The 22,707-nt window shown below is 31.1% G+C and overlaps 1 protein-coding gene across 1 annotated transcript; it reads right to left on the bottom strand.

The window, feature by feature from the left end:
• Positions 1 to 5,490: 5,490 nt before the first annotated feature.
• LOC106663350 lies at positions 5,491 to 20,977 on the bottom strand. Its single transcript, XM_014388143.2, has 6 exons — positions 20,732 to 20,977; positions 17,333 to 17,443; positions 16,390 to 16,629; positions 10,882 to 13,772; positions 7,837 to 7,957; positions 5,491 to 6,296 (listed from the first exon to the last, which is right to left on the bottom strand). The coding sequence occupies exons 1-6, from the start codon at positions 20,819 to 20,821 to the stop codon at positions 6,045 to 6,047; spliced, it is 3,705 nt and encodes a 1,234-aa protein (XP_014243629.1). The 5' UTR covers positions 20,822 to 20,977; the 3' UTR covers positions 5,491 to 6,044.
• Between the last annotated feature and the right edge of the window lie 1,730 nt (positions 20,978 to 22,707).

Raw genomic sequence — 22,707 nt, forward strand, 5'->3', positions numbered from 1 at the left:
TGGAAATGCTTAATTAAAAAAAAAAGAATGAAAAAATACATTTATTTAGTTGTAATAACTGGCAAATAATGCCTATTTATTTATTTAAATGGCAGTTGCCCAAAATACAACATATAATACATTTTGCAATTAAAAATACAAATTTGTTAATATGACGATGATGGATAATAGGAAGTGGGTTTTTTGTATTCTAATCATTGCAGCCTTATGGATTATTGTATTTTACACCCCTCATAAAAAGGAAGAAAAAACTAGAATACTTTTTTAATAATTGCACAAGATTTGCATTAAGTTTATGAAGAAGAGAGCACATCTCAACACACCACAAGTTCATTCTGGGTATTAATTTATTTGATTACCTTAAACTCAAAACTCTTACTTACTTATCTAAAATTAAAAATAAGTTATGCCCATCATACTTATTCATTATTGTGCCTGAGGTACTCCTTGCCTTTTTTGAGCAGTTGGCATTTTGCTCGGTTCCTTCCAGGTCTCTTCATTGCTCAACTTCTCATCTGCCTTTAAAATGAAACCAGGATTGGCCGGGTTCCTTTCATTAGAATTTTCTGTCTTAGTCGCAATGGGAATGTGTATGTATTCAGTTAGGGACTTTGGTATTAATCCCATTTACCTGTTACTTTTGCTCTATTGAAAAGTTTTCTTGTCTTAGTCTGTCGACCATTGAGTTCAATTTACCTCCATGGGACATCTCTATTTGTCCCTTTAGTTTTAAATGAGCTACAGCCTTCATAGCTGTAGTGATTGCCTTAGTCAACCTTTCAGCCAGTTGATCTTGTTCTTGTATGTTTTTAACTACAAAATTCAGCCCTTCTGTCTCAAATTTAAGGTATATTTGATATAGCTGCTAGTTAGTCATCTTAGTATCTCTGTAAACTGTGGTGTTTTTCTTCTTTGCCTCCACCTCAAAGTTTTATGATTCTGTGATCCAACATATGTGTTTCTGAGGAAATATGCCTCTTTTTATTTTGGCACTAATATACGCATATATGTGTCGATCTAAGACCTCACTCGTAGAACTAGTTGGTCCCTATATTACCCACTACTGGATTATTTGGTAATAAGTAATTAATTAAAGAGAGACTTACCGTTTTTGTTCATACCGGTGCTGCCCCAGCTGATATGATCAGCATTTGCATCACACGCCAATATGAAGTGAATGTTGTTATTTTGGCAGAGCTGAAAAAGGTTTTTTACATGCTCTGGAGGTGCTTCTATGTCCTCGTGTGGGAAATAGACTAAAGCCCATATAGTTTTGCCCATTCCTGAGCAAGGAGGCTCTTCTACTTGCACTGCAACTAGGTCTCTGGTGGTGTAATCTGGAGCAGATAAAAACTTCACTTTCAGGTTCATTAATACAGTGGATCTACGTTTATCATGATCACAAAACACCAGGGGAACCTGCAAAGCTAGATCCTAAAAACCAACTTCTGGAAATTGAAGAGGGTTCCAAACCATCTTCAATTCCCATAAACCCAGAATTGGACAATCTTCTTGTGTCACCTTCTGCAGTTGTGGGAGACTTCAGGAAAAAACCAAACCAGAAGATGAAACCACTCATATAGAAATGACGGAGAAGAATGAAAACTACACCTCCAACTCAAAAAAATCTCAGGGGCTCAGAGGCGTAAAATGGCAATCGAACAAGCCAATCCTGAAAAGAATCAGGAAAGGGAAACAAAAGCCTAAGGTACACTTTTAGACTCCAGCACCGAGGCCGACCACTGGAAGCATTAGTACAAAAAAGCAGGGCCAATGCCAACCAAAAGTGGTAAAAGTGACAGGTCTACTGGGTAGCACCCATCATCAATTGCTCCTAAGACATGTCCCAAAAAAGCAAAATTAGGGAAGCAATGTGGAACAAACCATCCCCATCATAGTTGGATGGGATGACAATGAGACATATCAGCAAGCCCTCAAAGCGCTAAAAATGATCTTGGTGTTGGTGTGTTGGAGGAATACCTGGACAAAGAGTTAACAGCTGATCAGGGCAGGACAGTCCAGTGGGTCCATCTTATCTGAGGTTTGGAGCTGCAAAAACTCCAAAGGACCTCAGTTTAAGAATGTGTACATTGAAAAAAAAGGGGCTGCCCTGATAACCTGTGAGGACCAAAGTGCCAAGAAATGGCTCATGGAAACCCTATGGATTATCTACCCATGGGAAGGGGCAAACCTCAGGGTAGACCCCTATAGAGAAATTATAAACATTTGCCATAGATAAAAAAAATCTATACCACTGTGTCGTCCCATACAAAAGTAGGACTTAACCTTATCACAAGCAATGTCATCAAATAGATGATGATCATTGATAGAATTGGGAAGGTATACTCGTTTGGTTGGTGCACTTGGTCATTATTTTCAAACAAAAATAAACGAATTTCATTAAATGTGGAGAAAATGTTTTTCATTTCACATATTTTGGCTAATTAAAATAGATAGATAATAGATTTGCTAAAGAGATATATATCTTGAAATTTCAAACCATCTAAATTGAATATCAAATTTAGTTATAGTCGTGAGATGCGGTCTGGTGTGACGTAGGTTTTATAAAGATTTACAATATCATCATCACATCACACAAAACATAATACAAATATAAAACAATCATCACATTCTACACATCAAACATTTCTACATAGTCTAATTCTTCAACAATTTGGCTATCCTTTCCCTAATTATCCCCATTTATATCAGGCCGAACCATTCCCCATTTTTTTCTATTGTCGGCTCACTGACACTCTCAACACGACAGACAAGAATAACACATCTACATGGAAAACAAACACTGTGTGAGTACAAATACTTTGATTGAATCTGAAATTTTCAACCATTATATAAATTCAATTTTCTTTAATCTAAAATTTTCTAGCATTGTATAAATTCATCTTTTTTTAATCTAAATTTTTTTAGCATTGTATAAATTCATTTTTTTTTAATCTAAAATTTCTACCATTGTAGAAGTTCATTTTTTCACATCCTACATGTAGTTGTAAAATTTAAACAATGTTTATAAATCCCAAGCCCTGAAGATAATCTCAATAAAGATTGAAACGTTGGCATGACCAAGAAAATGTTTTTCTAAAATCTACATCACAGCAGACCGCATCTCATGATCTCCGAATAATCATTGACTAACAGTCACTAAACACCACACATCAAAATAGTATAAAATTTGTTTTTCCACAATTGGAAGTACCACAAATTAAACATCTAATGCTATTATTAACTTAATTCTAGCAGCAATCGAATCAACAGGGTCATTTACATTGAAACAGTCAAAATAATTTTTGTGGATTTTTTTTCGTTTATCTGTAAACTATGAGGTTATAGGTTTAATTCTGGCACCAGTTGACAAAGCAGGGTTGTTACCAATACGGCCAAGTGCAAATTCGTCAGAAAATTTTTGTTTTCTTTATCTCATAAACTATATCATCCAAATCAATCAAAATTTATAAATAAAAATGGGTTTGATTCAAAAGAAATACGTACAACATGTAAAAACTACATTTTTGTATTATTTTAATAATATTACACTGAGATGTACATATATGCATAGAACGATAAACAATTTACAACAAATGTTAAAAGTTTAATAATTAATAAATCGGTTTATAAGAATAAATAACAAAAGTCAACAACAAACAACAAACTTTGAGATCAAAATGTTACAAGTATTTAGATTGTTACAAAAATCAGTTCTGATTTATCTATGATATGTTTACACATTAATCATAATATATCACAATATTCAATGTCGAATTACAATTAATGACTAAAATGAAATGAACACAATAAACTGTCGAAGAAGAATTTAAAACATGTTTTTAAGTACGTTCATTAATTAAACTTTTTATTTCTTTATAAGGCACATTAATAATGACTCGAATATATACCTTGATAAAAATAAATATTTGCCCACTGAGTAATCATTGTACAATTTACTCATATCTCTACCTCCTAGTGTATAAACATATAAAATATTGTATGGCCACTATATGTTCATTGACATTTCTCTTGTGTTCCAAGCAATGCGAAGAGTTATTATAGTTAATAACTGATATAATAATTATAGTTATTATTATATTGCATTTGAAAGGTACACTGAATTATTATCACTTTCTAAACCATCAGTCAGAAAATTAATAGTTGAAATAAAAGAATGTTGCTTTATGCCTAAGCAATCTGTAACTACACAATACTATTTAACTCTTAATAAAAGAGAATATCGAACAAAATTATAGGGTGAAGACACTACAAATCCAATTAAAAACACAATTAGAAATGAATAGAAGTATCAGTGGAATCAATGGGCAGGCAGACAAGCATATCTAATTTTTATGATTCTTCTGACACCAATATAATCACTGATAGCTAAGCAATAAAGTCGTTTGTTTTAGGCCATCATGAACAATAAAAAAATTGTTTAAACAATTTTAAGACTAGCTATATCTATTTATTAAGAAAAATAAAAAGTCGTGTAATAACTTACAATAAAACTACTAATATTTATTAATAAAAAAGGCAAACAGGAAATTAATAAAAAAACTATATACCAAAATCTTAGATAATCAACAATGATAATGTATGATGTGACTCATTTTAAAAATTCAAATTCTAGCAAAAATATATTAAATTCATTAAACACACAAATACACTGAAATATCCAATTAATTATCAATCCCTTTTTGACTTTAAATTAACTTTTTTAAATTTTGAAATCAACTCAAATTAAGCCTTTTCGACTTAAAATTAACCCCTTTTTAACTTCTGATGTACGCTTTCTTTAAAACACTAAATTTTTTTTAAAAACCCTGCATTCTACATATTTGAATTTTTAAATATACATTTTTAAATTATTTTGTTAAATATAAAGTAATTGGTTAATTAGATTATTTGAAAATTAATTAAAATTAAAAGCTATACAAAAAGGAAAAACAAATAGAAGAAATCGTTCTTCTACTAATCAAAAAATTATACAAAATATATTCAGTAATTGGTCTAGAATATAATTATTTTACAAGTAACAAAACCTCATATTAATAGAAGAATCATTTGTTTTTATATTTAATTTTACATAATTTTTACTTTTAATTGTAATTAATGTTCACATGGCATTTTAGATAAGAACCCATTTTTTAAATGCTCAAATTAAAAGAAAAATTCTTTACTTTTATGTTTCATTTTGTATAACTTTCAATTTGAATTGTAAACAATATTCATGTAGTGTTTCATATAATAATCCATTTTATATTTTAAAAACATTTACAAATGAAGAGAAGAATGTTGTATTTTTATATTTACATTTATGTAAATTTTAATTGTAATAAATTATGAATTATAATAATTTGATACAATCTTCTGACAGTCCAATTATTTTTATTCATTTTTTTAAATTATAGAGGAATTTTAGTTATATTTCATACCATCTTCTAAGATGTTTTTTAATATTTTAAAGAAAGGGTTAATTTGAAATTAAAAAGGGTTAATTTGATGGAAAAAAAGTTGTAACTATTTGTTTGAAAATTAACACCCATAATTTGGTGTGCAAACATATTATTCTGACCATTCTGGATTATTTTCTATATGTTAACATATCCTAATATAAAATTTGAATAATTGAAAACTTAATTATGTTTATATTTGGTGAATCATTTGGTTTTAGGTAAGGCTTTGAGGTTTTTGCATAAAACCACTTTAAGAAGATATGTGTGCAAAAACATTCTTGTGTATCTACATACAAGTAATTGTACGTGTTTATTACAATTTTTAATTTGTGTTATTAGCATGCTAGTTATCTTCTCTTTACTTTGAAACGAGAATACACTAAATAACAAGTTCGACTCTCTGTCACATTTATAATCATTACCCATTAGTTAAGGAAGAAATAAGTTTTTAAATATTTAAAAAATATAGAAATTTTATTTTATAATTTTCATTTCATCCACGTGCTGTTTCCTAGAGAGTAATCCTATTCTCTTAACCAGGCAATTTCAATGTTTGTTGTATTGATTAAATTAAAACAAACCTTATCTACTTGCACAAATAGGACAATTAAAATTAGAACAGGCAAGGTGTAAACAAATCGTGTGATACACATGGCCACATTTAAATGCCCGTAATCCATTCTGTGCCAGATTTTTTGAATTCAACACAAGAGCACACCTTCCACAAACATCTACGTTGATGTCAACTTGGATTCCCCATGTATTTGAATATTTTGTCTGAATGACGCTAGGTGTACACTGGGGAGTATCTTCAAACAGCAGTAAATCGGTGTCCTGATACAAAAAAACAAAAATTAATTTTGAAGTTTACAAAATTATTTTTAGTATAATAAAATCTATTAGAATAGACCCTTATAAAGTATTTATTTGTATTAAAAAAGAAATATGTACAGGATATCACAATCTACATCCTACATGTCAAATTGACTTAAAAAGTCCTTGTCCAAAGTTTCTTTCTCAATTGTATTCCAGAAATTTCAGCTTTCCTTCAACCTTTTTTCACAACTTTATTCCATTTCAAGAACATTGAAAACCCTATGAGATACTTATTTTTATTTATTGTAACTTTAAGCAAACAAACTACAAAATCATACTGAAGATAAATTTTTACGAGTTTCCAAAATTCTTGTTTAAAGTTAAACAAAGATTTTCTTGGTTCTGTAAATACTGAAAGACATGGGCTGACAGAAAAGTTACCCCTATTAATGAGCTGTAAATATATATACTTAATTTCTCAAAGGTCAGCTATCACCAATAATTGACGTTTATTGCTAAAAATTTGTTCTTTTAAAATTTTTTTAATTTATTACAAACTGTTCAAGTAAGTTAGTCATTAAGATTTTGAAACATCTTAAAAAATATTAATACAAAGTAAACAAAACTCTCTTTGGTACAATATAAACATAAGGGAAAAAAAGATATACAAAATTAAATAAAATGTTCAATAAATTAATCTTGTTAAAGAATGCAAACCTCCATTTTTCCTACCAATTTCACCGCACTCAAACTTTTTGTTTCGTTCAATTTGGTACCAAAGTCATTTTTGTTTATTTTATATTACTTCCATTACTTTTTAATAATTGCGACATAAATCGTTAGGAACATGGTCCAGGTGTTTACTGGGCTGCACTGAAGTAGTTTATTTTATAATTTTCTTTGTGTGTCGTAGTTTCTTAGTTTTTTTTTCATTGTTTTCTTCTTTTGAACATGCATTTTTTGTTCCTAGAGGTGTGAAAACAGTGTGTGAATGTTAATTCGTAGATTTATATGTTTTCCACCATTTAATGCTATTTGTTTGTATTTTCTAAGTTATCAAGTAAGTTACATCCTTTTTATTCAATGCCATGGTGGTTTCTATTGTGTTTGTTTTGTACTGGTGATATATTAAGTTTAAGGTGTAACATTTGATTTCCAGTTGTTGATACTGAATCGATCTTTTGATTTTCTTCCAGTCTGTTCATGTGCCTCTGCTTAGACAAGTATGCTTTAAAAACCATTATTGTCTAGCGGTTGAGTATATTTTTCTTTTTAATAGTTTACTTATACTATTATTGTTCATCAGTGCTGTTAGTACAACAAGGACAAATCTCACAACTTGTGGTAAACATTTTTTAACATAAGATATAGTAATATAACTAATTATAATAAAACTAAAACATGTTTTATCAAAACAATAAAGAAATGAAAAAAAAAAATTACAACAATTGAAATTTGAAAGTTTTGACTCAGTTTGTCTTTTTAGATATGGAAAGTTTAGCCCAGACCAGTTTTATTAAGTAAATATATCAAAATCAATTGTGTTTTCATAACGCACCTCAGACACTTCTTTGGCAAGTGACGTAGAAACATCATAATAATAATTGTTGATTATCGATGCATGATTTTTGTATCCTCCTGAACCTAAAGCACTGCTTAAAATACAGGCACGATAAAATCTATAACAAAAAATATATATGTATGTAAGTTATAGTTGGTCAAATTGATGACACTTAAATATTTTGTAAAAACATTTTCAGGGATGCTGACTTGACAGTAAGTAGCATCCCCTCTGGACTCCTATAGCTGAGAAAGAGTCTTTTCCTCGGTTCCGTACATGTAACACCTCTTTCATGAATCTTTATAAAGTAGTGATTAATCAAGTTATAAAATAAAGAATTTTTTAACTTTTATCTTCAAACAGCCCATAATTGGTGCAGTCGGTAGGACTGGCAGAATTTCATGGGATATGAAATTTTATTTTAACGATTAATTTATAGACCCTGTTCTAGGTCCCCATTTAGCTATTACATGCACGGACTAAACATCAGGAACATAACATTAAATCCTAGAATACTACCCATGAAACTGGGAACAGCAAAGGTCCAAGAAAAATCTCAAAATTTAATTCATTATTATAATATTACAACCCTAGAATAGAATCTGGTAAACCAAATGTTAATTATTTACACATTTTAGGACTAGTAAAGAACAACAGAATAGGAAAAAATTAGATAACTATGTTAAAATTATCAATTATGAAGGTAATGGAATTAGTGAAAAATTAACTAATTTAATTGGAGAAAGGAAATTTAGCACGAAAAGAGGTTTACTAAATGGTGTTGGCTCTATTATAAAATATATTACAGGAAATTTAGACTCTATGATGGCGAAAATATTCTATTAATAATGTGTTAATAAAACATTATAAGCAAATTAACTTTAATAGTGAAGAATTAGAAATTCAAATTGTACGTTTAGGTAATATTGTACAAAATAATACTAATAAAATATGTACATTAGAATTAGAAAATATTTTAAGCCAATTTATTATATTATTTGAATTAATTTCTAATGTATTAAGGATTAAAATTTCATTTTTATTTTGTAACTTGAGTAAGTTTCATCCCGGCATAATAAAACCCTGAAATCTATCTAATGAATCATTCCAATAAATTACCATTTAAATTAAAATTAGAAAATATTTTGCGGTTTGAATCTGTTATTGAAACCGATTGTAAATTTTATAACAAACAAATTGTATATTATCTAACAATCTCAGATAAGCCATCATTTATATAGTAAATCAAATATACTTGTCAATCATGTCAAAACAAGAGAAAAAACAAAGTAAATATCCATAGAAAGTTGTTTAGGTTGTAATAATCTACTACTTAGATTAGTAGTGTTTTATATTTAGTAATTAAAATATTTAAGGGGGTTTGCAACGGCAGAGGAACAACCCCCAGGATTGTGATGTTATTCAGGACTGATGATTTTCAAACCAGAACCCTTAAAGTGATGAGTTGCGATGTCATGATGTAAACTGATGGCCCTAAAAACTTGGAAAAAACATTCAACATAAAAATTGGTAAAATGAAAAGGTAAAAAGCTGGCTCAAAGATGGGAAATGACATGGGTATGGACCTAAATGAGTCTATCTATGAGTACGACATGGCTCTCAGCCACACTACAACCATCTTTCAAACCGAAGTGGAAGCCATAAAATATGAAATAATAACAGACATCTCAAAGGTGTGACAATAATACTACTTTCAGATAACCAGGCAGTTAAGGTTCTCCAAATTTAAGAGATCAATTCAAAACTAGTCTGGAACTGCCAGCATACCTTTAATAAACGGGAATCTACAAATAGTCTAACAAAGGAAGGCCCCAGGTCAAGAGGGCATTTTACGCTACAAGGCAGCAAACATACTAGCCAAAAAGGGAGCTTCAGAACGCAGCCCCTGCCCTTTTTTGGTATAAATTACAGCCGCATAAAAAAGAACTGGAATCTTGGGTTACTAAAAAACACACCATGTACTGGGAACTTATGCCAGACTAAATACTTGCAAAAATAGTTCAATTGGTCGGAAAGGACTAAAAATTGTAACATTCGCCAATTCTACTAGTAAAACATCATTATCGTATCTGTTGCAGTAAAATACCATTTTACCAATGTTAACTATGTCTAGGAAAAGGTTATGGTACCTTGGAAATCCATTATTGTGGAACATAGACGTAGATACCATATCCTTATAATAATTTTGTATTGTATAAAAGAAACAAAAATCATCCAGGTACATATTATTACACATTAGACAAAATTTTATGTGCAGAAGGGTACATACAACTATAAAAGGAAAATGTTCTCTCTCGTCTTAAATTATGATTTAAATTTTGCAGTTACTTTGAGGCATCTGAGAGTTATGCATGTTTTGATTGGTACATTATTGCTGGACATCTTTGTCCACGGATTGTCATGTTTGTTTATACTATATTTTATAACATGTATCATAAATGTATTAAAATCGTGCAAACATGACATTTAAATCCATTTGCTAGGAGTTCGGTTACAGTGAGATAATGTATAAAAAAAAATAAACTAAAAATAAAGAAATACAATATAAAAAAGAAAAAACTACTTATTTTTATGCCTAGAGGAGAGGGAATGACAAAGGAACATATCTTATACAACTGCCATACTAAATTTAGGAAAAGGCTATACAAGAAAGACATTCTGTAAACTCTAGACTTACAATTAGTTATCTTGGGAAGAATTTTTTATTTCATTAAAGAAATGAAAATCTTCCCAGAAAACCATTAGTAGATATCGGACAAAATAGAGAAAAAGGGGCATTGGTGGTTACAATGGTTAAGGCATTGACACCTGGCTCATCACTGTAAGGTAAAGGTCCCGGGTTCGAATCTGCTTACATACATGGGCTTTTTTTCAAAAATGCTGACATTCAGACATTCATGACTCTAAATGGGGGGAAGTTAGTCACAAATAATTATTATATAGAAAACCAAATAATAACAGAATCACATATATTCAAATGCAAATAAAAATAAGCCAATAGGAATTATTCTGTATTCTTACCTTACATCTAAAGCTTCAGCACCAATATCCATTGAATAATTTTTGAGTAATGAAATAGTCTTACTGGCGAATAATGATTTGAGCATTGTTATTGCTATTGTATTCCAGTCCATTTCAATATGATGTGAAAAAGGAGTTGAACAGATACAACACATCCCTTTTGAAAATTTCACAGTCGAATCACACAGGAGTATCCACATTTTTTCATCCATTGGAACAGCTAAATAATTCAAATCATCCAAAGCGGCATATTGCACGATGAACGGGATTACATCGTTTATATTGTTTACTACACATTTCATCACTACACTAAATAGTTCTGGAAGAGCCTGAAGCATTTTCATTAATCTACCAAATTTATTATTATAAGAAAATTCATCTATATCCTCATGAGTAGGCTTTAGATTTTCCAGCTTTAAACTTTCATTGGGAATTATATTTTTATCTTTAATGTGAGTTCTGACCAACCTTTGAATTACGATATCTTCACTATCAGACGAGGAAATAAAAACTGGATATTCATTGTGCAAAATCCTGTGGTTGGGTGTTTTATAATTTATTAATTGCATGTAAAGAAGAAGCTTCCCGATGGTGCTAAAGGTAGAATCAGTTTCAATTTTCTCACAAATAGGATGACCACAAGCGCAAATAGGAAAAAATGGATAATTAAATTTAAGAAAAGCAGATTCTAAATGGTATGCGACTGTGAAATCGAACAAATAGTCAATCTTAAAACACTGGTTTTCTAACATTTTTGTAACATACTTTAACAAAAGTTCATTACATATTTTTTCCCTTTCTTCTTTCGTCATCCCCGTCGATTCAAAATAAAGTGAGAGTTTCAAAATTAAAAACGATATGTGGTAAAACTTAAGGGATGATTCTGTAGACATATAGTAGCTGGAATCAATTTGTTGTAAACGAAACATAAGAAAAATTGTGTTTAATAAAAGTGGCAATGGCCAACTCTTATATTCGAAGCCATTAGAATTATCAGTCGTTATGTAATTCAATGCACTTTCTTGAAATGTGTCCAAAATTATGCTCCAACTATGAAAAACACAAGGCACTTTACTAGTCTCAAGATTATACAATATAACAAAAGGATCAATTAGTTCCGAGAATACAAATAATATATTTCTCAAATAACAATCTAACTTTAATTGATAAGCTGTGTAAACTTCAGTGAGTAATTGTGGGTGTTCTGGAAAATCAAAATTTCCAATCAATGACTCATTGATGTTTTCTATATACGAGAACATTTTACCGTTCTTTATATAATTGTGTAATAGGTGTTTTATTAAATCGTTACATTCAGTTGGGAGGATTGTATTAAAAGGAAATACCGATTTTCCTTTTGAAGCAGTTCTTTTTGATTCTTGTGCACATATCATGTTGTAACAATACAAAATTGAATCGAACAATTTGAACACTAAATCTTTTTTAGGTTCTTCAGTCTTTGAAATTGAGTTAAATGCTTCTTTAATTTCTGATACGTCAATGTCTGATTTTGAAAGCTTTGATTTCTCCGAAGATGGTATTATGTCATCATCATCACCATCATCATTATCACAAGTACCATTCAAATTATTACAGGAGATAGGAGGCTCTTTCCATTTGATGGAATTACATTGTTCTGAATTAATAGGACTAGAATTAAGCATCAAGAATTTAAATTTTCCTTCTAAATATTGCCATTTGCTTCGCAATGTTTTTGTCCCAGATAACAATTTTCCTGAAACATTTTGATGCAATTCTGATATTGTAGAATGAAAAATTTCAGGAGATGCTATAGAAAGAAAAGGTATTTTTGGGATAATTCCACTTTTACTGGAATTTTCAAATAGAGCATCCAATGCAGTGCTGTTACTGTTTAATGGTTCTACAATTAGATGAAAATCTGGAAGTGAAAGAGTCTGCTGTAATCTATAACTGTTTGACCGTTGCCCAGAGCCCAGTATGTCATGAGGAAGACTGCGAGTTTTGTTATAATAAGGAATCTTGTTGAGTTTAAGTGCATTTCTATTTTCATTTACTTTCCATTTTTTCCAATGTCTATTCTCTACTAAAAAAATTCCAGAATCAAGTTTTGTACTGGATTGGATATTAGAATTATGTTTTTCTAATTTATTCACAAAATTGATCAATTCTTTCTTTTCATGTGGAATAAAATCTTTTAATCCTGCAAGTGGAGTTAGCTGATGAAAATCTTCAGGCTGAACAAAGTCATCCAAATACATTTCACACAAATCCATACACAAAGGAAAATTTTCTTTGAAATACAGTTCAATTAAGCACTGATTTACTTGCATAGCATCAATACAATGCAAGTTTCCAGATGAAGTCCAAATGTAAATAGTATTCGAAATACATTTAACGCTGGAAATATTACAATAAATATTAGTCCATACAACGACTTTTACAGCAATAGGATCTATTATGTATATGCCGTCATTTTTAAACGTTAGTAAAAACCTGTCTAAAAAGTTCAATAAATAACAAAAGTTAAATGGCTGATCGGGCCATGATTGTTGGATCTGAACGATGATCCTATTTTCTCTTAAAGAAATGATTGGTGTCGGTTGAATCGCTAAAACTTTCTTGAGTTGATGTGTACTAAGAACAGTTCCACTTAAATTCACTTCCCAAAGTCTTGATCCAGGACGAGCGCTGTATATTTTTATATCATTTGAGCTGGTGTAAAAACAAGCTCCATAAACTCCTTCACGAGGTTTACTTCCGATCTGCTTGTAATGTTCTTTTGCAGTATCACACACATAACACCATTTCTCTGTTGATATCAGAAGGTAGTTTTCAAAGCATGATATTTGTACAATTCCAGAATCGAGTTGCATAAATACAAAAGAAGGTAGGAGAAAAATATTTTTGCTCTGAAAAAACAAAACAAAAAAACATGAAATGAATTATGAATATGATGCATGATATATATACACAAAACTATAAAGTACTGTTAAAAATATATACAAAATAAGGAGTTAACAATACTACATTCTTATTAGAAAGGCATAGAATAGGTGACCTCACATAAAACCTATATTTTCAGAATAATAGATTGGGTATGCTTTTCAGAACTCTTGGTGAACAACAACTGGTTGTGTGAGTTCTAAAAAACAAACTTTTAAACGACAAACTCGAAAATTCCTACAATTTTCAGAATAATTTTATTAAACTCATTAACAAGGTATTATTAAAATACTTTGTAAATTAATATAAATTATATCAATAAATTATTAATATAACAGATTAATATCTTGTGTCAAAGAAATTCATATTTATTCTTGGCAAGACAATGAACTAGGGACATGACATTACAATGTAAATAGCTAGTGAGAGAACAAAATATTTCTTTGTACAACTAAATTACTGAAAAGGAGGCTAAGGAGGGAGGATCAACAATTTTAAGAAATTTTTTTTATTGATTCCAGGTCAAAAAATATTACACACATTTGTTTGGTGTTTAATGACCGTTAATTAATGATTATTTGGAAATCGTAATAAACCTACGTTACACCAGACCTCATCTCACGATCTCCAAAACATTACACACATTTCTGAGCATTCTTACTATAGGGCCCTATAGGAGCAGTTAAAAAAATATTTTAAGTAATTTATATAATTTTAAAATTTATTACAAATCATTGAAAAAGTGAGAAGAATTGAAAAATAAATCAAAAGAATAAAAACCTCGAGCTCTTCTATGATACACTAATGGTTCAAAAATGGGAGGGCCTACCTTTAAGTACCACAGCTCTCGGTCTCACTACTACTATTTTTAAAGCCAAATTGATAACTTGCTAGCCATAGAAACATGTACCCATGGAACTAATAACAAACAACTCAAGGGTGTGACAATAATACTATTATCTGATAGCCAGGCAGCTTTAAAGGCTTCTTTTCAATGCTACAAGACAAAATCAAACTAATCTGGAACTGTCTGAATGTCATTTAAAAAAAAGTAATAAAAATATCTCTAATACGAATAGCCCAACATTAAGGTGATCCCAGGACAGGGAATTTCTGAGGTTCTTTCCCGTATTCAGATAACAAGGGAAACCATATCTATAATTTATGCCACATTGAAAAAGAACTAGAATCATGGGTAACTAAAGAATACAATGAATACTGGGAACATATGTAGGTATGAAACAAGCAACTACTTGCAAAAATAACCCAATTAAAGGAAAGGACTAAAAATCCTAATGGGTATATTTACAGGACATGCTCCAGTAAAATACCACTAAAATGAGGCTATCGAACTATGCCTAGAAAAGACAGAACATATCCTACACAAGTGCCCTGCAAGACCTAGGGTAATGATGTGGTACCTAGGAAAAGCATTCCTATGCAATATAGACATAGGTAGCACACACTGAAAAAGGATTCTGTACTTCATCAAAGAAATGACATTAGCAGAGATCAATAATCACAGATGATCATAGATGAAAAGTTAATGGGCTAAAGGGGACATTTTCATTGTCGCAGAATAGGCTAAAAAAATTCAGATTTGTTTTAAACATCCCATAGACCTCAAATAAAAAAAAAATTTCTCCTCAAAACCAAGCAAACAAAAAATGGGAATTTTTGGATGGATTAGCCAATAGCAATTTTTTTTCTCTGATTTCTGGCATTCCACTTAAAAATTTACAATTTCTGTATGACAACCATTAGAAAGCTGTACATTTCTCATTAACAACATTTAGATTTTATGCCGTTATATATGAAATTATATATACATATGAAATTAGCAAAAATTCACTTATCATTTTATTATAAGGTTCTACTATTCGTACAGAAGCTAAGTTTATGCCATAACATGTAGTTTATCGGGTTCTAAACCTTTAAAGTTTCCTGTAGATCAGTTTAGTCATTTCAAAGTTATTGCACAGCCATTTTTGTGATTTGTTAATAGAATGAAAGCATCTGTTGGTGAAAAAAAATGTTCTTCAAAATTTGTATTCATTCATTCATGATTCTCGTAGTAGAGTTGGCATGTTTCCGTTTGTGCTTTGCTTGTGTTTTTTAGGTGGTAGTTAAGAGGGCAGTGGTCAGTGTATAGTGTATATATTTAATGCTTTTTATTACTGCCTGACTGTTTGAAAATAGGTAGACCCGTACAATAATGAATCAATTTTTTTCTTTATCAAACTGCTGTGCTCAAAGCTGGATGGACCACAAGGTATTTTGGTGAGGTCTAATTTTTTTTTTTTTTTTAGGTCTAATTAGGCCTCTTTACCCTTACACCTGTTCAATCTTTGATCCATCAGTGTATCATATTAAGGCCTCTTTCTGAAACCTGAGACTGCCTTTCTTCCAAAGATCTCTGTTAGCTATGAACTACTTGGAAATATCTGCCAAAATTGAGTTTTCCTCTCATTTTGACAGGTACCCAATAGTAGTACATAATTTGTTTATAGGCCAACAAATCTAAATAAAACTTTTTAATTTCTTGGTACAATAGAGGAGTAGAAAAAAAATCATTCTACTTACCACACATAATGATATATTAATCACAGACAATCTTCCCATGCTATCTCCAATATACAATTGATTTGTCTCAGCCCAAACCATCTCCGTAATTGAAGACCCATTGTGTTCAAAAGATCTATTAATTATTTTAGACTTGTCCTCTTCTTCGTCCCATTCTAAAATGCAAGCAGCTCCTTGAAGGGAAGATATTGCGATAAACCTTTCATCCTTTGAAATCGTAAGTTTTCCTATTGGCCCTTCCTGAGAGAGAGAAAAAAATAATAAGTACAACATTCTTATACAATTATGAACTGAAACATTTAAACTTTGATGTACACAGTACAAAATTGTATTAGTATGTTCATGCTGATAAAAAATAATAATAAATGCAAAAATTAGTTAATTTATTTGAAGAAGCTGATTAGTAGTCTATTATGGGTTTAGGGGTGTCTAAATAAATGAAAGAGTGCTTAATGATAACAGTGAAAGGGCTCAAATGTCAGTTGTTTCAATTAATATTCCTCAAAAATTATATAAATAACCAAATCTCATGGATTAACTGACCATCAAAATGTAGAGGGTCCATCGATTACAGACCAAAAAGGATTACCTTTTTTTGTATTATGCTAATGATTTTAAATGTTTTCAAGGGGAAGACTGACTACAATCTAAATGATAGGTACCATGAAAATCATTTTATGGTTTGAATGGTAAAAATATGCCATTACAATCTAAGTACCGTGGTATTATGAGAGGTTTAGTTGTAAATACAGAAGGATCTTTTGTACTCAATTGGACAGAACTTTTATTTTGGCAAATTGATAAGAAAAAGAAAACTACATGCATGTTATATGGCCATATTCCTCACTATATTAAACAAAGTAAATATTGTACTTATAGAATTTTATTTTACAAACACAAACAAAAATAAAATATAAATAAACACATTGTATTGAGTTTTTACCTTTGTTGCAATTAAATGGATAAACTGACAAGGTGATCTTCTGAAAACATATACACCTCCACTAGTAGCTCCAAACACTAAGTACTTTTGTGAGACCGCAAAACATGTGTACTGAAACAATGTAATTCAATGTATAATGCATTTAAAGAATATGACACACTACAATGTAGAAATCTTAATAATAATAATCTATCCAAAAGTTGAGGATATGCGCCTCAAGCAAGAAGACACATCGATGTTACTTCCACACTAGTGATGACCCACCAGATAGTCATGAACAAAGACAAGGAACTGACAGTTTTGAACATTTACATCCAAGAAAATCCTCTAGTCGTAAATAGGAGGGGGGGGAACGAATGGCAAGGGAAGGAGCGCCATAAAGGTGCATACACACTAATGGATATTGGTCGTAGTTTTTTACATTATTCCTCTCTCCATGTTTATACATGATAAACAATAAGATAAGATCGATATTAACCAACTAATATTTGAAGATTATATATTACAATCTTCTTCAGATTATTTCTTACAACTTACAATTCCGAAGGACAACAAGTTGATGTATCTGCATGCACTTTTCAAAAGCTTTTGATAATGTTGAGATTCTACCAAAGAAATTACAAAAATAAGCCATACATGGTAACATATTACGCTAGTTTGCATCCTATTTAAAAGGTCGAATGGTTAAAGTAAAATGTGTAGAGATTAGTGATTCACGATATCTGATTGGTTAAAGCAAAATAAAAATCGATACTGTCGCATAGTTTTCAAGCAATTTTTTCATATTAAAATCTATACAAATGATATCTCTGATTCTCATCCATCCATTATGATCCTACATTTTGCAGATGGTTTAAAAATATTCTTAAAAATTAATTTTGTTTCTGACTGCTTACAACTTCAACATGCCTTAGTAAAACTTAATAATTGATGTTCAACTAATAACATTCTTTTAAATTCTGACAAATGTTCATTTATGACTTTCCATAAAATAAAATATCCCATCAAATTTACCTATACTATATACGAACAAACGAACGAACGAACACACACACATTAATAAAACTATTGCTAAAGCAAATAAAACTTTAGTCTTTATTACATCCTACTACATACTTTGTGATCCAGATATACTTCAAATTTTATTCACTTCCACTGTAAGTCCAATATTAGATTACTGTTCACCCCTTTGGGCTCCCTTTCAATCCACCCATATCAGTCGCATAGAAGCAGTTCAAAAAAGATTTTTACATCTGATATGAAATTGAGGACTGTTCTGTGCAGAAGGAAATTTTTTGTTGTTCCATCATACCAAATTCAGTTTTATATCAAGAACAACCTGTTAAACTCATTCAAAAATATAGATATAATTTAATGTCAGTTTAAGAAAATTTAAGCAAATTTTATCATTACTAAAATACATATGGTATCATTAATATATTTAATTAATATTGATTTTGATCATAATTAATAATTGATAATTACATAGTTTTAATAAATATTTCAAATTGTTTCAATTCATTTAATTTTTTTTTATTATAAACAATTCTAAATTTATGTACAGTTATAACCTTTATACTTATTTCTATGAATTTGTAATTGGGAAACTGTAAAAAAATAAATAAATCAAAGTTGACTCGAAAGGTTGCTGTCAGGCCTCTTAGGGTACATTAATGTTGGAGCTGCAATAAACAAAAAGAGCAGTGATACTAGCGAAGCAAAGAAAAAGATGTCATTATTTTGTATAGTGTTTATATTGGAGTGATGTGTTGAGACACACTTGGCAGCTGAGGAACGATAAGAACGGTGATAATTGTTCTGTCTATTTTCTTTGCTTTCATCAGATGTGGTCGGCATGTATATGGACAGCTTAATTAGGGAAATATTTGTTAGATCCCCCTAGTGAGATCAAAAAATAAAAATCATCATAACAGATTTGTTCTTGACAAATTATGGGACGAAGTAAGTGAAAAATTGAAAGCAACATGTAGGCAGAAATTTTAATTAATATTAAACATTAGTAATTTCTTTAATTAAGTGTAAATAACAATAGGGAATTTAAATAGAAAAATGTATAATAATAGTTTTAAATGGGAGTGCAACAAAGTGAGTGGTGAGGGGTGATGGTGAAATATAGTGACCAACACCCCTCCAGCAATGTGTGTTTAGGGTTGATGGGGTACTTGATAATACGCCATCGACCCTCTCACATCACACATTTACGCAAATAAATACATTCACTCTCAACACAACCTTTACACATATTACACAACTAACCCAATTGAGGGTTGATGGGCTACTCAATATTCTGCCATCATCCCCTCACATCACACATTCATGCTAATAAAAATACATTCACTCTCAACACAGCTTTTACACATATTATATAACTAACCCAATTGAGGGTCGATGGGGTATTTGATATTCCGCCATCGACACTCTCAAGTCACACATTTATGCTAATAAATACATTCACCCTCAATACATCCTTTACACGTATTACACAACTAACCCAATTGAGGGTCGATGGGCTACTCGATATTCTGCCATCGACCTTCACTTCAAGTTGAAAGTATGTCTTCTTCAGAATCACTCATTTGTAAAGAAATATTTTCACTTAATTGGTTTGATCTAAATAATAAATAAAACATCACAAACAAAGCAGAGATCATCGCTATTGTCGAAAATCCACTATGAACTGCATATCATAGAAATGAATTTTGCGCTGCTCTTGTTGCGGCATTCATCGCTACTCTTGTCATTTATCGCAGATCCAACATAAACGTTCCCTTACTCAACAGACCCCAGGTTGAAATATCACATCATAAAATTTGCTATAAATCAATTTCTGATCAGCTGACAATNCTGTCCTACTGACAATTTTTCTGTTTGTCTATACAAATTTTTGTAAGCAAAATAGTTTTAACTGCTAGAAAGCTTAAGTATTTTTGAACGTTTTGTGCAAACGCCATTTTATGAAATTCGAAAAGAATTAGCGACGTACATCGCATAATCTACACATACGTACGGTGGGTCAATTTTTACAAATTTTAAAAAAGCTTCTTGCGTAATAACATTTAAATGCGGACTTTTTGTTGAAATGCCTTGATATTTGAGGTGAAGGAAATTTTAAAAATTTGGAAAAATCGTCAAATGAATGATCTGTCAAGGGTTGATGGAAGAAGACGAACACGTTTTCCTCTTCGGAACTGACGGAAACGTTAAAATCGCCGACGCCCGGCCGAGTTGCCGCCCACTCGCCGGGCCCCGGTCTCATTATCAGTAAATCAATGACAATTTTACACCACGGACCTGAACCGTGTATGAATGGGGAAGAAAAAGATTTTTTCGAGATGGACTCCGCCGCTGTGACCAGTCGCCGGTAAATAAATCACTCACCTTTATTCTATGTGTCGACCTGATGGGAATCTGGATATCAGTCAATTGGTCATGATTCAATATAACGTATTTACTATTTTCCTGAGACATCACGCAAATCTGCAACTTCCTTCGGCGACTAATTGACCTATTTCAGCGCTAACACAATCTAGAATTAATCCTATTATCGTATTTACAATGGTAACTAGTGGTGATAAAGAGGAGAGGTTCTATGTGCTGCTTTACTATAAACAAACCTTTCACTCAACGCTAAAATCGATTTGGCACTTTAGAACTTAAAACGACCTTTGCTCTACCGACAGATAACGTAACCTCTAAAGGTACGTTTATGTTGGAGCTGCGATAATTGATAAGAGCAGTGACGAGAGCAGCGCAAAATTCATTTCTACGATATGCAGTTTAGGGTACGTTTATGTTGGAGCTGCGATAATTGATAAGAGCAGTGATGAGAGCCGCGACAAGAGCAGCGCAAAATTCATTTCTATTAATTACTTGGAAATCGCGAAATGATGACTGGTGTGACGTAGGCTTAGATTATCTTTATTAAGATCATCTTCAGGGCCTGGGATTTATAAACATTGTTTAATTTTTGCAAATATATGTAGGATGTGAAGAAATGAATTTATATAATGCTAGAAATTTTAGACTCAATCAAAGTGTTTGTTTTCTGGGTAGATGTGTCATTATTGTGTGTTGTGTTGAGAGTGCCAGTGAGATATTGATGTTTTATGTTTATATACGTTGGATTTTGAAGGGGTGGGGAAGGAAGTAGGGATAGAAATTCATTTTCTATGAGGAGTTGGCTTCTTTGAGGTGAAAGGTGCCGACAATGGGAAAAAATGGGTAATGGTTCGGCCTGATTATCCTTTCAGGTTTATATAGAGTGGGATAATTAGGGAAAGGAAAGCTAGATTGTTGAAGAATTAGGCTATGTAGAAATGTTTCATGTGTGGAATGTAATGATTGTTTTACATGTTCTTTTGTTTTGTGTGATATATGTATGTTATTGATATTGAAGTTGATTAATGATGTAGCGTAGCTGCGACTGAGTTTAGATGTGTTTGTTCTGTAATTGATGTTGTGTTTATCTCTGTTGATGTAAACCACTTCTAAAAAGTTACATTTATGTTTGTTTAGTTCTGTGTGTAATATTTTTGGATTGTTGAAGTCGAAATTGTGTTGGTGTTCAAAATGGTGGGTAGCCAGTGCTGTAGAATTTGGTTTGGGTTATTTGCAGTCATAGATGGTTGCTTTACTCTCTTATCTAGATATTTGGATGTACTTCCGATGTAAATTGCCGGACAATTTAATCAATTGATTTTCTAATTACATCAGACTGATTTATTTCTGGTATGGGATCTTTAATTTTCCAAAAAAGCGTGTGAAAAGTTTTATAATTTTTGAAGGCTATTTTAAAGTTATCGGACGAGAGAAATGTGTTTAATTTATGTGATAGGCCGTGAATGAATGGCATGGAAATGTATGTTGGTTTGTCTGTATTTGATAGATTTGATGTCGTATTATTAGTATAGCAGATGGTCTTAGTGTTGATTTGAGTTGTTGATTATGTGTTTAGGGTAGTGATTGTTATCTGTTCGTATATCTTTATGTTCTTGGGGTGAAATGATTCATGGCTTAGGGTAATCATTCTGTGAAGTAACCCTTTGGCCGTGTTTATATAATGTATATGATGTAAAGTTGAGGTAGCGATCTGTCTTTCTCGGTTTTTGATACCAATCTGTGATTAATGTGCCATCTGGTTGTTTTATTACGAGTGTTTCTAAAAATGGTATTGTTTTGATGTTTTCGATTTTATGTATAATTGTAGGTGTGGGTGAAAGCTATTAAATGTATCTAATGTAATTTGAATTTGATCTGTAGGAACTGCTGTCAATATATCATCTACGTATTTAGTGTGGAAGGGTAACGTGAAAGGAAGTTGTGGTATAACTGTGTTTAATAGATGTGTCATAATT

The sequence above is a fragment of the Cimex lectularius genome, unplaced genomic scaffold, assembly GCF_000648675.2.
Source record: "Cimex lectularius strain Harlan isolate CLEC.00 unplaced genomic scaffold, Clec_2.1 scaffold78, whole genome shotgun sequence".
Taxonomy (NCBI): Eukaryota; Metazoa; Arthropoda; class Insecta; order Hemiptera; family Cimicidae; genus Cimex; species Cimex lectularius.

Coding starts and splice junctions, on each gene's coding strand:
- LOC106663350 (XM_014388143.2), bottom strand. CDS start 20,821: ATGTCTCAGGAAAATAGTAAATACGTTATATTGAATCATGACCAATTG. Junction 17,444..20,731: donor GGTCGACACATAGAATAAAG/GTGAGTGATTTA, acceptor ACATTGTTTCAG/TACACATGTTTTGCGGTCTC. Junction 16,630..17,332: donor TCCATTTAATTGCAACAAAG/GTAAAAACTCAA, acceptor TCTCTCTCTCAG/GAAGGGCCAATAGGAAAACT.